Source organism: Embiotoca jacksoni, unplaced genomic scaffold, assembly GCF_022577435.1.
Source record: "Embiotoca jacksoni isolate LCO1_2020_lvr unplaced genomic scaffold, fEmbJac1.0.p SCAF_10, whole genome shotgun sequence".
Taxonomy (NCBI): domain Eukaryota; kingdom Metazoa; phylum Chordata; class Actinopteri; family Embiotocidae; genus Embiotoca; species Embiotoca jacksoni.
This window is the reverse complement of record NW_027185230.1, coordinates 7,203,189-7,218,702: the sequence shown is the minus strand read 5'-3', so window position 1 is coordinate 7,218,702 and position 15,514 is coordinate 7,203,189. Positions and strand designations below refer to the sequence as shown.

The window sequence follows — 15,514 nt, the reverse complement described above, 5'->3', positions numbered from 1 at the left end:
CCTCTGTTTCACAGAGACCCTCAGAGGCTCATGTCACCTCCCTCAGCAGATGGCTGGGGCAAACACAGAATGACAAGCCTCAATTTCACTGATGCTTAAAACATGATTTCATCAACTGCTGGAAAACAATTTAACCTATTTTCACACCGGGGCTTTCACACTGAGCAGACTCTCATCAAAGGCTCAGCACAACTCTGAAACTCTTCATGCAACTTCCCTGCAAGAGTTTTCCTTTTAAATCCTTACCCTAAAATAAGTTTCATTATACAGCTGCAATGAGAGGAAACATGATGAAACACACACTGTAAAGCACACATTGTTGGATCAAACCTAATTCCATTTATCCTGGTGTCTTTTTTTTATTGTCACTCAGAGGTAAGACGATGATGTTGCTTTTAGATAGCAACTCTGAGAACTTTGGTTTATAGCCTTGCATCATTGTGTAGGTGTTTGTACAGCTGTCTTGTCAGTCTTTTAGAGTAAACCTTACTCCCACTCACTCGCAGCAGGAGTCCTCTCTAGCAACAGTAGACAAATTGAATGGGGTGGCATGTTTCATGATCCCGCAGACTTTGAAGGTGAAAAGATGCTGGAGGGTTCTATTTGTTCACTTGTTTGTGTGTGTGTGTGTGTGTGTGTGTGTGTGTTTGGGCAGATAGTGCACATGCTTAGATGTACGCACGCACGCAGGCTGTACATATTTACAGTAAGAAAAGCACATTTGAGTCTGGCGTATTTCACAGAAAAGAGCCGGGTTTTTCATAATTGTGCTGGTACTTCATGTCTGAATGAAAACCGGTGTCTCTTTTTCTGCAAAAGTCTAAAAGGTACGAGGGCTGCACGATTCCGGATAAAACAAGAATCGGGATTTTCTCGCTCAGATTTGAGATCATGATTCTCTCATGTTTTTCTTTTTAGACATAAATGTTTATTGCACTTGTTTACCTGATACAAAAGGAAACAAAACAAAAGATATGATGTTGTCAGATGCAGGACAGGCATACTATTGTTTTTAAGTACAACAGCTTCATGAATCTGACACTGAACATAAAAACAATCAACTTCAGTCCCTTGACATGTTTTACTGACGCAATCTTTGAACAGGTATTTTTCTGTGCATTTTCTTTTCGCTGGCATCTCTCACTTGCTCTTGCTGGCTTTATTTTCTTTATCTGCATCAAATGGTGTAACGGCACATTGTTGTTTGTTGAGGGAGCAAGCAGGAGCTCCTGTTTTGATGTAGCTGATGTCCCTAAAGAAAGTGTGGCAGAATCGTTGTCATTTAGAAATGAGATTGCATGTGAATCGGGACAATGTGTTTAATGCGATTAATTGTGCAGACCTAAAAGGTATTTATAGGACATTTTTGTGTTAATGTCATCACATTAATGTACAACACACGATCAGATAACTGAGAAGGATACCAAACATGTCTTGGTCTGGCTGCATAAGAACACAGCAATAACTTCATTGTCACTTAAAGAAAAGAAGATTTTGTTTTTCAATAAACATCAACTGTGCTGTGCACTTCTCATGTCAGATCAATCACTGACTTTTATTTTTAACCTTGCATCATATTGCTTCATTTTCAAACCATCATCACCCATTACAGTGTGAGTGTGCAGCCATAATCAGCATTTGACCAAGGAAGATACAAATAAACTAACGTCTTCTAATGTTTTCACAAGAGATGCACAATATATTGTTGGTTGATATATTTTTGGCTGATAAGAAATAAATTGAAATTACTGTTACTGTTTTATTAATGAAATTTCAGATAATAATTTTGTCTGTTATTGTGGCACATGGCTGTTGACATGGCCCTCTTTATTCAGTGGCAGCAAGGTTTACATAACCAAGGAGTGTTATTAATGCTAACAGTGAAGCCTGTGAGAAAACACTTATTTCCCTTTATATCCTTATTTTCTACTCATTGCTGTTCCCCTAGCCGAAGCCCAGAAACCATCTTTGTAACAGGTAGATTAAGCCACAAAAGCTGGATCCTCTGTCTGAAAAGGACTTGTGTTTTTCACTAGCTTTGCTGCTCTTTTAGCCAGTATGTTTCCAACTCGGTAAGTTGAGAAATGTTGACCATTTGATTCACTTTACTTTAATTAGTTGTTAGATGCCACGCCTCACCGCCTGCAATTACAAATCAAACTCCCACCGCGGCTCGGACAATCTCCTCACTCACACACAAGGCACCAGACCACAGAACCGCTGCTGCACTAACAACTCTTCCCTTGAACTCTTCCCATGAATCAAACAGGAACTGCATACTGTGTTAACTTTCATTAAAAGAAATAAAGCAGCCAGAAGTAGCTCGAGTACCTGACATGCATGCCTGATGGCTCTCCGTTTGATTTTGCAATGTGATTATCCCGTAAGAACATTGCTGTCAACTCTGTTTACATAGAGGACCCAACCCCTGCTTGCGTCAACATGCACAGACACAGAGGTAATGTGTACATGATTCTCAAGTGTTTGCATTGCCATGCTTAATTATCCCAGCAGCTGAGGAGGATTTGGAGTTCAATAGCACTTGCAGCAAAAAGTATGTAAATTATGAAGCAGTCTATCATTCCATGGTAACGGAGAGCAGGACACAGAAACAGGACCCGCTGGTGAAGGACACTCTTAACATTTAAGTATCCTCATATGTCTTCATAACAGATCAGGCAATATTGTCCGATGACCACTAATCTTGCATCAGTCAGCTTTATTACAGCCTGGAAACTTGCATGGCAATTTGCATAGTACCCGGTTCATGGTTAGATCTGTGATGAAATAACTCTCCTGTGTTAAGAGAACAAAAAGAGAAGAGAGAGATAAACTAGATAACATGGCCTCTTTTTTTAGATTTAAAAAGATTGTGTTGAGTCTATTAAGAGATGGCATGTTGTTTCTTGATAGGAGCTGTCGAGGAGGCAGCTTTGTACACAAACATGCTACCAAATAACTTTGATTTAAGAAGCTGAGTAATTTTGTATATCTGTTAAAACAATAACAGACAACAGCACGTACTGGAAAATTGTGTAACTGTGTGGGCAACTGTGTTGCTGAGACACTTTCAGTACAATTAGGATCACATGAGGATTTATTTATCTCGTACAGTACCCAGTCTGTGATCCTCGCTGTCTCCATACCGATGCCCTTAAATACAAACTGCTGAACACAGCATTCTGTGACACAGATCAGCATTTTGAAAAAAAAAAAAAAAAATACTGTACTGGTTTCTGAAGTGCTTCTTTAGGCACACTGAAGCTCGAGGCTAACGAACATTTCCAAGCCATATGACAGGTATACATACACATGCTTCAAAGAAAATACACTGTCACCAGGCAGGTGATACTGACACTTCATTTACAGCATGGTATTGAAACCCAGACAACTGTAATGTAGATGTTATCCATTTTCACACAGGTTCCCATAAATATGGCAGATATATCAGGATTTGTCAGCAATATTTAGTCAGGTTTCTGTGGTTTGCCTAAACGCACTTATTTGAAGAAGAGCCACAGGAAACCTTTTATACAACAAACAACACAATTTTTAAATCATATTTGGAGTTTTGGATTTGAAGGATTTGTAAGTTTTTAAGAGCTAGCCAACTAGTACAGTTTTCCTACCTAAAAGGTAGTGTAAGGAAAAAAAATACTACCGTTTTTATGGTTTACTCGTGTTACAACTACAGCTTAATGAGCAATAGTAAGAGCAAGAAAAACATTTGGGTATATTACAACTTGAAGATTTCAATTTTTGCACAGTTGTCTATACTTTTTTTTCAATTATGCCCAACTGTTTTATATGAAGATTACAATACAAATATAAATAAAGTTAAACATTAAAGCCAACCTGAATCTTTTAGGGACTCTGTATGTAAAAAATACAATTTTCTGCAGTTTTTACTTTATATTCTTCTTTTGGATAAAGCAAGAACAAAAATAGTGTAAATGAAAAACTAAAAAGTCAAAAAAAAGTCTGAGAGCACGTTAATAATCTGGCATATTTTAATGTAAACCTGAGAATAACCAAAAAGTTTGAGGTTTTAGAACAATTAGATAAAAGATTGATAGTCACCCAAAAAATAACATTTGGTTCAGTTTAGATTTAAGTGTTTTATATTGAAACACTAATTGGTGACAACCTGGTGAAGAAGTTTCTGTGTCATAATAGTGATCTTTACATTTTGAGATGAATATGATCCTGGTTGTCATCCCTTTTCACAGCAGACATTTTCACAAGTTGATGCAGTAAAAAGCACAGATGTATTTTTGACAGCTTCATTCCACTGTCGGAGGTCCTACCACTGTGCCTGCTGCTTCGCTGTCATTGCTTGCTGGCACACATATTGGAACTGAGTCATTATTAATGTTATTAATTCCACCATTGTTTTTCCTCCTGTGATACAGTCAGAAAGGCCTTCTGTGAAAAAGGAAATTGGATTTTTGGTAACAAATTCAAACAATCTCTAACACATCAGATAATGATGTTTTTTTTTATTTATTTATTTTTTAAGTGTTACTTTGGCAGCACTTGTTAAAAAGTGTTTTTGGTGGAGGCATTATGCAAGGGGGGGTTAATTGGACTAAGTGAACTGTTTTAAATGTGACTATCCTTTTGATTTATAGTGGAAACTATGTCTGGTGTGCACGTAAGTCAGATGTCTGTTATTTGGTGATGGTCTGATGCTCTATGTGAAAAGCCTAACTAGTGGCTCTGCCATGTATAATTGTAGCTTGATTTGCACAACATCACTGCTGTAACTGCAGATGGTCCAGACACCTGTGGCCTTGACATGGCTGTGAAAAGACTAACTAGATTAAACAAAGGGCCTTCAGTAAAGACTTCAAACTGTTGTGGATCAAGAGTTTCTGGCTGGCATCAATGCTGTGAGCTGAATACTTTTTTGACTGCATGATGACATGTTAGCTGGTTGATACAAAGGCGGACAGGGAGTTGTGTGGTTTTAGGAAGTTTTATATGGGTGTGATTTCACTGAATAAACTGACTAAAACATTATAGAACAACAGTGGGCTGAGTAGTTGACTTACTGTGAACAAGTAAGCAGCAGACTGCGAAAAAAAAACCACAATTAAACCTGGCACTGAAATTGCAGTGTGGCATTGTATTTCTGTCACCACACACACTTCGCACTTTACTGCACCCATCGGGGTGCACAGCGAGTCACCAGGATACAAAAACAAGCAGAGTTGAAGAAAAACACAAGTGTGCTTCAGGAAAATACCAGCTCACCACTTCCCCCACTCTGTTTCGAGCTGTGCGCCAGTACAAAAACACAGCCCTAAATCTGCATGTCTACAGTCAGTTCTCACCTCTCCTAATTTGCTCCTGAGAGTTTGGTCACCAAATTTGGCTGGTCGCTCTAATGGCTGTAATACTACACTTTCTTTCACAAGCCAAAGGGTGATGAATCCTACTCCTGGTATCGTTCTTTCAGGCTCCAGCAATGATACTGCATAATGAAGGAGAATTATGTTTTAAGAAACGTATCTATTTAAACCACTTGGCTTCCTGCTTATTTTTCCATTACCACCATTCAAATTCTGTCTTTTTGCACTTAACCTGACTAATGGCTGACTGATACTTACTTACAGGACAGCAGTTAAATAAAATGAGTCCCTGAGTATGGATCTATTACTGATGTATCTCACAAAAAAAGTCCTTGCAGTTAGAGAGCTAAACGATTCATTTAATTTTGGGAAAATCTCACTGCCTAAATTTTTCAAGATCCATTCTTTGCTGTAATAGTCTCCAGGGAATCGACAGAGCCCACCAGATGGAAGCTCGATCAATCAGAGAGCTATAAATGATGTGACTGCGCATCTCAATGCCTAAACCCTGTTTTGTTCTTATAAATGAAGCGGGATTCTATGAATGCAAGGCATGTTTCTTTCAACAAGGCAAAAAAGGCAAAAAAAACAATATCAGTAGACCATGTGAATCCAGACGACTCACTTTTTCTCCAGTTTGGACGAATCAAAGCTCATCAAGCAGCGCCTTTGTCCAATCAGGTGTAGAGAGGTTTCAGGCTGTCTTTTCAGTTTTTCCCAAAGGAGTATTTAGCTGAATTGTCAGTGAGTTGGCCTCTCAAGGCTGCGACCACTGCAGATGAAACTCAAGCTGCAATTTAATTTTTTTTTTTTTTTTTTGCTGTGTTCTTTGAGTATGTTTTTTTCTATTTCAATGATATGGAAAGGATTGTGACAGCGGCTGTCGTAGTGCCTGCTAACGTTATCAAAGAGATTTTCTGAATTAAAGTTCAATGTTTTGGTAATCTGCATATTTTGCAGGAACTTTGAGTGGCGCTTTTTATTCACTAGTGTACCACAGTCATTCCATTTGAAATGTAACCTAAAGAAACTTGAAAGCTCAGGGTCACGCCATGTGTTGATGCCTCAAGGTATTCTTTTGTTGAGTACAGAAATGCGAGGCATAATACTAGATTCAACATGTATGACCTTGATTTAAGCAGTCCTGGATAATTCAATGTCTCTTCTCCTCAGCGGGAATCTGAAAGAGATACATGTAAATGATAGATGACTTGTCATTTATCACTGTCGTCACCTTGACACCACGGGAGGAAGTAACAGCCGGGCCAGGTTGTGTCACTTCCTGTGTGCAGCTACTTTGTCTTTGCTTAAAGCCGCCTAGCTGCCAAGTTGAGTGTCAAATACAGTATATTAACACACACACTTATTATTCATTCATGGAAACAGCAACCTTTGAGCAGCATTCACCCACACGAACAGACATACATACTTTTTATTCTTTTGACTTGATTGAAAAGTTGCAGATGTCACTGAACTTGTTATATTTATGAAATAAATAGACATAGCATTTATTATTACACATAGTGGCCTTAAGTAAGCTTTTTAGACTGTTGCATCTCATAAATGAGTGGTTTATTATATATTTGTCCATAAACAACATAATCATCATATACTGTCATTTTCAAAGCATAGTTGCACAGAATTACAAGAAAATGCTCTTATCAGCGTCCTGTCTGTACATTGAAGGACTCAAGGAGGGAAGTCATCTTATTCTTTTCAAAACATCTGTATGTGCTTATTTGTTGTCTTTGAGATTTTATTCTTGACAACACAGCTCATTAATGTATCACCTTTAGGTTTTCCCTGCTGAGAATTGCATTACCACATCATGGTTAAACCCCTCTGGGAAATACAGGTATACTCTGATAGATCACTCATCTGAGATTTACAGCAAAGTCAAGTAGACATAACTTGTACTTAATGAGATAAAACATGTAAAACCAAATGTAAAATACTTTAGTAAGACCTGAAACTTGCTCTTTGGAGAAACAAGATTTAAACCGGAGTGAATATCACATTAGTTGTGGTATATTTTCTGATATGCATTTGATTCCCCTCTGAGTATTCCTCAGCTGGACTGTGGATGTTGGATTGATGCATCATATAAAGTAGTGTCTATGGGCATTGGTATAACAGAACCCAGTGTGTTGTTAGTTTTTGAACACCATGACATTAAAAAACTGTGCCTACAAACAGAAGGCATGAGCAGCATGTTAGCAGAGCAGCTGTGTTGCACCATGTGTGTTTATGCAAGAGTCTTGCAGGAACCATATTCAGGCGTAGGTTTTTGACGCACTGAGGCGTCAACACACAATCACTGTAATTATGCGCATAAAATACGCAAAATAGAGTCAAAGTGTAAAAATACACTTTAAGTCGCATTTACATGCGTATAGCATGAGTAAAATGCAAGCTGTTACACCGCCTGTGTAGTTGTTGATTAAATGGGAATGCATCTGTTCTGTCTGATGTGCGTGACACTGAAGACTGAATAACGCACCGGAAACACTTCTTGTGTACACACACGGTCCGGCACACAGCTATGTCAGGCTTAGGTCTTTTCAGGGGATTTGTAGACAGCAAGAAAAATATGAAATATTACCAGAGTTATCCTTTAAGTGCAAGTAATGCCAACAACGGTGTTCCTTTAATGATACGTTTTACTGAATAGCATTGGGACTGGCTGAATGATTGGTCCTCACTCTTTGCAAATCAGTCTCTACTGACACCTGTCTAAGAAATAAAGTGTGCTGCTGCTTTCTGGTTATTCAGCAGGGTTTTAAGTTCATATTTCAGTCACGCCCTGAATAATTGTGTATAAGCAGGGAGTCAGACTTACCGTTGATTAAAACTGTTCTCCTTCCTGTGACAGTGCAGGGTGACAACCCTGTGACCTTCACTTCTGACATCCTGACTCACTGTCCACATAACTGGGTTACTGGCTCTGGCTCCCAGGAAAGCCACACCGTCCTTCAGCTTGACCCTGAAACACACAGACAAACACTGGTCAAATATTGTCACAACACCGCACACATTTATATCCAGGATTTCAGGTGCATGTGCCCTGTTTAACCGTCTTTCCTGGAACACCTGCACAAACATGTGAAACTAAAATTACATAAGGTGGCACAGAAATCTGAATCCATACATGAATTTCAGAATATGCTGGTGTTTGTTTGTACTCCTTTTGCTTTAATGACAACTTGCAGTGGAGCTGCAAGGACTCCACAAGTTTGTGCAACACCTGATAACCCATGTTATCCCATCATGATCTTACAAAGATCCCCCCCCAAAAAATCCCTGTGTGGTCAGTAAAGCTTGATTTCCAATGGTCAAATAAATACTCTAAGGGTTTGAGGCTAAGTGACTACTTGGTCTTCTTTGGTCTTCAACTAGTTCTTGCAAAGCTTTGAAGCGTGTTGGGGCTCATTGTTCTGCTGCAGAATGAATTCTTGTTGACAAAGATCAAACCAGAATGTGGAGCTCGTCTCTAAAGAGTGGAGTGCTTCTTCTTCTTGGTCAGGGTGGAGTCTACTCGTTGCCATGTCCATCTCCAGAGTAGCAAAAACCCCCAGAGTTGAATACTCCCACCACCATATTTCACTGTTGGTTTGATACACTTGATTTCCTTACATACACCCTTCTGTTATTGACACAAACCTCTAATGTGTATTTATCAGTAAGCAGGACTTTATACTAGTCATTTACTGCAACATGCTTGCATGTATTAGCCCACCAAAGTGTTTGGCCTCATTTGGCCTCATGAGAAGTGGTATAGAGATGGCCCTCATCCCCTCTCTTTCTGGTACTTTTGCTGATTGGAGCTGTGTATTCTTTATTCAGCAAAGTCGCTATCTGTGATGAGGTTGCTTGTCTATTTTTCGGTGAACAAAGCTTGATGTATTGATCTTGTGTTGATGGGGTCACATTTGGTCGGCCTGATCGTGCTTTGGATACAACTGATCTAGTTTCTAAAACGCGTTTAAGGGCTCTATCTACTGCACCCTCAGAAACCTTCAGTCTGGCTATGATTTGATGCTGAGCGGAATAATTTGACTTCTTACACTTTCTGATGCCATGTTTTCCACTTTCACAATGCCACAATGCTCTGCTTGAAACTTGAGGCACAGCCATATATATACCAGGCAAACAATGAATGCAAGTTAATTTACTTGAAAATAGTTCTGATGAGTCGATCAAATCCACCAGTGAGTCATCTAAATGTGTCCTTCAATGGAGGTGATATAACTGAAGGCAATCTGACCAATGCTAAAAGTTTGCCTAAATTGGTGACCTAGACATCGTGCAGAATCTGAAATATGTCTTCTTCTTTTTACATATATACAGTATGTACCATATACAGTATACACACATCTATGTATGTAACCAGAAACTCAATGTGGCAGTGGAAAACAACACTGGAAGCCAATTCTCTGGCCTTTGCATAATGGACCAAGTGCAGCATATATAAAGATGATTCGTTGACCTCTTGGCTGTTCTGCCTCGGCCCGAGCCCCCTCAGCCAGATCAATGCAAAGAGTGGATCTCGAGATGTCATTCGGGCTGGATAAGTGTGGCCAGATGGTGGCAATGAGATGGAAGGTAGTCAGGACTGATGGGCAGGCATACAGGACACGTACAAGTACCTGCATATCCCACAGCTCAATAGCCACCACAATAAGAATGCAAGGATGATTCCTGTTGAGACACACCACTGAAAGTGGTCAAGAAGAGCAGAGCTGAGATTGGACCTCAAGGTAACAGACTGACAAACAGCTGCTGGCTGACCAAGCAGAGAAAGGGGTGGTTGACAAGGAACCGAAGAGGACAGTTGTGATAGATGTGGCAATTCCAGCTGACGTTAACGAGAAGTAACGCTGGCTGAAAAAACTAGAAGAAATCTGGAGATGAAATCTAAAGTGAGCTCAGTGATGTAGAAGCACTAGTGGCTGTAGAACCCACAGGCATGAGATATATTTTATTTTGAGAACAACAGATGGCAAGCGAGCTGAATTAAAATAATGAAGACTCTGGTTTAGCGAGTTCAATTTAAACTCTGTGAAAGTATGTTAAACCAATTAATGTATATGTAGAATGAGAGAGTAGAATTACAAGTCTGGTTTTATACTCTATTAGATCCCAAAATCAAGAGCAATAAATTGTCAGCAAGCACTATTTTAGTCAACTGTTGGTCATTTCCCCCCGGCCCCTAAGGATTGAAGAGGACTCTAATCTCTTCAGCCTCCATACCCTGTGCCACCCTTTTTTGTCCTGCTATCACTTCCATTACTCATGGTCACAGTCTGTGGGAGGACACACAGGTGCTGGAAGACCATGACCACCGCCTCTTCCAGAATACCGACACGCTGTTGCTCCTCTCATCCTCCTCTGTCACATGAAATCATCATGAAGTACATGATCGGCTTTCAGTACTTCCTTTTCTGACATGATAAATTGGTCTTGTTTAAACCTTGGAGCAGAATATTTTATGCAGGGGAAAAAGAAGCAAAGAAGATGAGAAACGGCAAGAGGAAGCTGACCTTAAGTAAAACACCAAAAGCAGAAAAAAAGTTGAGGTGAAAGAAATATTTCTATTCAGTAAAACATGAACACTGGTAAAAAAAAAATTCCCCCACATCAAAATAATTGCAGACTGTACTCATTCTGAATCTGTGAAAGACTTGTAAAAGATGAAGGAAAAAAAAAACTGAGCATTAACAGGGTGGATAATGACATGACAACCCATGCAGCCGTGCTTAGAAGAGCACAGTCATTACATCTTCCATGTTCAACTGGTCTCCTTTGATCTTATCATGGTCGCTGCTGGCTAACTGGCCTCGTGTTGGTCGCTGCTCCTGACGAGCAAAGATAAAGGCTGCCGGTGTGGAAGGAGCACACAATAACTAGGAGGAGACAACTGATTGCTGTCTGCCCTCCTGTTTCCCGGCCATCCTCAGCCACAGCAAAGTAATTACCGCAAAACTCGCAAGCAGATGCAGCACTGACAGAGGATTACGGGTGAGCGGTGTTCGACTAAAGTCATACAGTAATTCGCCTTGCTGGATTGATCACAGATCAAACTCCAGGTTGAAGGTAGACAGTAAATGCTTTAGGTCCCATAATGATGCATAACTGCGGCACCTTCCACCCTTTTCCTTTTCAACTTTTGTTCTCAGATGACAGTACATTTTTGTACTTGCACTGGTGCTCAGGTTTGATTCTGTGTTGATGCTCATGTTGTTTACATTTCTAAATTTTCTCATCAACTGAATTCGAAGTTTTTAAGGCTGTTGATCAAACTAAATTAGCTATTTGAAAATATCTCTCTGGCTTCTCTATTGTTTTTGATTAAATGTGGCATTTCTTAGGGTAAACGATGAGTTAATCAAGGAAATAAGTATTTAATGGCTGGATCAATATCGAGGCGATAATGAAGCAATCCTGACCTACAATGTTGCCGTGCTTTTCTTTCTTTCTTTCCTTCCCTCCTTCTTTCCTTTCTTCTTTCCTTCTGTCCTTCCTTCTTCCCCTTTTTCATTCTTTCCTTTCCTTTCCTCCTTCCTTTCCTTCCTTTCCTTTCCCTTTTTCTTTCTTTCTTTTTCCCCAGTTTCACCTCCTGTATGTCTTATCCTTTTCTTTAATTCTTTATTTCCTTCCTTCCTTCTTTCCATTTTTACTTCTTTCCTTCATCATTTCCTCCTTCCGTCCCTTTCCTCATTCTGCCTTTCCTTATTTCTTGTTCATCTGTTTTGCCTGCTGTATGCCTTCTCTTTCATTCTTTCTGCTCCTCGTACATTATACTTCTTCTCTGACACTCATGCACTATGTGACATACATACCCCAAGCATGTGCTGTGGCCATCAAGCAAAGGGGTTAAATTAACAAATGGCATGTTGTAAATGAGATTGGTTTGGCTAATGTGATTTCTGGTGAGGGAGGACAAAGAGGGAGGGGGGGGGGGGGTTAAATAAAGGAAAGCGATTTGAAGGGAGGCCCCCTTTCACATGCATCAGCACATGAAGCTGCCTCATTAATTCCATGAAAACCTGCATCATTGGAATGAGTATTTACAGATGAGGTGAGGTTGTCAGAAAAGACCGTTTTCAACTTGGCTTGATTGATGCTCAGAAATGATACACCGGAGTGGCCCCTGCTCAAATAACATGTCAACACAGCTGCCCCTCTGACATGACACTTGCATGTTGAATAAAATACCTGCCCACATTAATATTAATGCACAGCAGGTAATTGAACAGAATACAGAATAGACATTCTGACAAACTCAAGACTGTGTGAGGTCAGGTGTTGTATGTTTTATATTTAAACCTTATTATAGTGTGAGATGAAACGTTAAGGGTTGTTGTTACATTTCACTTAAAAACACTAATTTAAATGTGCAAGTGCTGCTACATAACGTTATTAGGAATTAATCTACGGGCACAACAGATATCTGTACCAAATTTCATGGCAATCGAGTGTACAGTAGTTGGAATTTCTTTAGTCGAGGACATACAGAAGAACCAACACTGTCAGCTCTAGAGCCATGCCTTACGTTACAAAAAATATATTAAACGACAGTATCTCCTCAAGTGGGTGACTCAGCTTAGGGACCCACACCGTAAAGGCTCAATCACCCCTAAATTTGGTTTATGAGCTGTTGTCCCCTTTTTCTATCCACAAAGCTTCCTTTACAGTACTGCATCGTGTTTGTCATTTTGTAGTGTTGTTCAGTGTCTAGTAAATAATTATTTTATCATGTATACGTCAGTGCAACATGAGCGGTGATGTACAATCAATTATCACTAACCAAGAGCTTATTTACCACTGTGAAATCTAAAAACAGAAAGAAATCATTATAGACGACTGCAGATAAGAAGTAAGGACCGGACTTGCCATCCAACTTATTTGCTATGTATTGACAGTGAGCAAAGTATGCCGATCTGTTACTTGGGTAAAAGTTGCACTAACGCATAGAAAAGTCATTGTGTAAAACCGAGGGGAGCTGTGGACTTAGGTTCTCTGCAGATTTTTCACTACGTGCGACCCCTTGACTAATCTAGTCCTCAGTATAGAAAAAAAAGTTAATGAGTCATTATTACCTTTTGGGGCAAGTTGCAGACGTCCTGTGGAGCTTCAATAGAGCTTAATGGCTCAGACAGGTTTACAGAGTCACAGGAGCCAAGGCAAATTGTATTAAATGCATGATTAACAGCCTTCAGAGTTTTTTTTAATGATGAAATTGCCCAAAACAATCTAATAATTTATTGAAAAATACATGTGTTGTATAACTGTAGTATATTAATATCAAACACACACATACGGAACATTACGCTGAATGAAAACCAGCAGGATTTAGCCAAGGGAAATAGAGAGCAGAATATCTTTCCTTGAAAGCAACTGCACCCATTCTCTGTGGACCTCAAGATAATAATGATTGGGTAGCATTGAGGAGAAAGGCAATATTTCAGGAATGATGATATGACTGCCAGTCAAAAGTGAATCCTTTACCTGATGCTATCATGGGCTCTTAATTCCTATGAGAATAAGTGATAATGGGGGAGACTTGATTGGGTTCGAGGTGGGGGGTAGTGTAAAGGTCTAAGTGGTGAGCACAGAGATGGAAGGATGGTTAGGTGTTAAAGGTTTGTGAGCATGAAGACAGAGCAGCCAGGCGGATGAGAAAAGACAGGTGTTGTATCAGGGTGAATGAAAAAGGATGGAGGAAAACATTCAGCAGGGGCTGAAGAGAGGTTTTTTATTGAGTAAGAGATGAGAATAAAATACTTGTAGTCGGCACTGGCATTTGCTCTATGTTCTGTTCTTACATTTCCAACAATAGGACAGGGTGCATGTACAGTATGTCAATGTCATCCTCTAGAGGCTATTTGCAAGGTTATTCCACCCACTAAACTTAAAGTTAAGATAATAAAAAATAAAACTGTGAAGAAAATAGGACATAAATGATTTCTGTGTTGCTATCCAGGTTATAACACATCATTACTCCGGCAACGATAGAGACACACAACTGAGAGCAACCAATAACTTCAAACACACCTTGGTTCCGTGTCTATATCTGATATAATGCTGACACATTCTCAGGGAGTGGGCTGGTGGACAAAGCTAACTTTTAGTGAAGATAAATGAAAGCAAGCTCAATCGCTGTGATATCAACTCTGTCACAAAGAAAACCACCTTTGGTTCCTACATCACAAAACAGCTCCTGCAACGAGTGTGCCAGATGGAGAAAAGCTGTGTTACAGATGAACTGCAGCACGTTCATAAAATATATAAAACCTGCAACACGGCATCATTAACTAACCCCATGGAATACTGAAAGAAAAAGCCCTATCGACGACAAATTGATGTGGTACTTAGTGTGATAGGGGCGACCATGCTCAACCCATTATTGAGCATAGTTGGCAAATTAATTTTAAAAAGGCAGTTTAGCGGAATTGAATTTTCCAACAGCAGGTGAAATTGGCCGCATTGAATTCACCTAGTTTAGGTGGCCTGTGTTCCTTTAATTCTCCAACACCTGCAGCTAAATCCAGTTATGCAATAAGCACACAAGCTGTTGGGTATAACAACGCAGGTTTATTCATGTTTCCTCCCTCCCTATTCCCCTTGCTCAAAAAAACAGAATAATCTGCATCACCACAGGATAAAATTAAATTAGATAGTAGCCACTGACAGGTGATTTCGGGTGGGACCTGGACTAATAAATTAGGGAAGTGAAACAGGGTTGCACAGGAGGGGCTCCGAGTCAATTAGCTGAGGAGTAGTTGTCAGTGGAGTGTTTTTCGGGGCGAGTGGACACAGGCAGATGTGGCGATAAGGAGGCAGCTAATTCAATTAATGAGTTTGATGCTGTTCTTCCCATTATCAGAGCTAGTTGAAAGTGCTGGTGCGTAGCAATGCTGCGAATGGAGGACAAGATTAACACTATTAGATAAAGAGCGCTCGCCAGACAAAGCTCTTCTCCACCTTGTGCATTCTGCTGCGCTCCTCTCTGTCTCACCTTTTTGTCTCACTTTCAGCACATCTCTTTTCCTATCTCCTTTTGTCTGTCTCCCTCTAAAACATCCTGCTTCTCTCACTGTATTTTCATACCCGAGCCTTTCTCACATCACTCTTTACCCTCCTCATTCACCAGAGCTCCC

The 15,514-nt window shown here is 39.9% G+C and overlaps 1 protein-coding gene across 1 annotated transcript in view; it reads right to left on the bottom strand.

Annotated features, from left to right (window-relative positions):
* LOC138206433 (transmembrane protein 132C) overlaps positions 1–15,514 on the bottom strand; it is a 141,588-nt gene that overhangs the window by 52,060 nt on the left and 74,014 nt on the right. Inside the window, exon 4 of the mRNA XM_069163150.1 lies at positions 8,194–8,337. Coding sequence (XP_069019251.1) covers positions 8,194–8,337 — 144 coding nt within the window. The remainder of the gene's footprint in view (positions 1–8,193; positions 8,338–15,514) is intronic.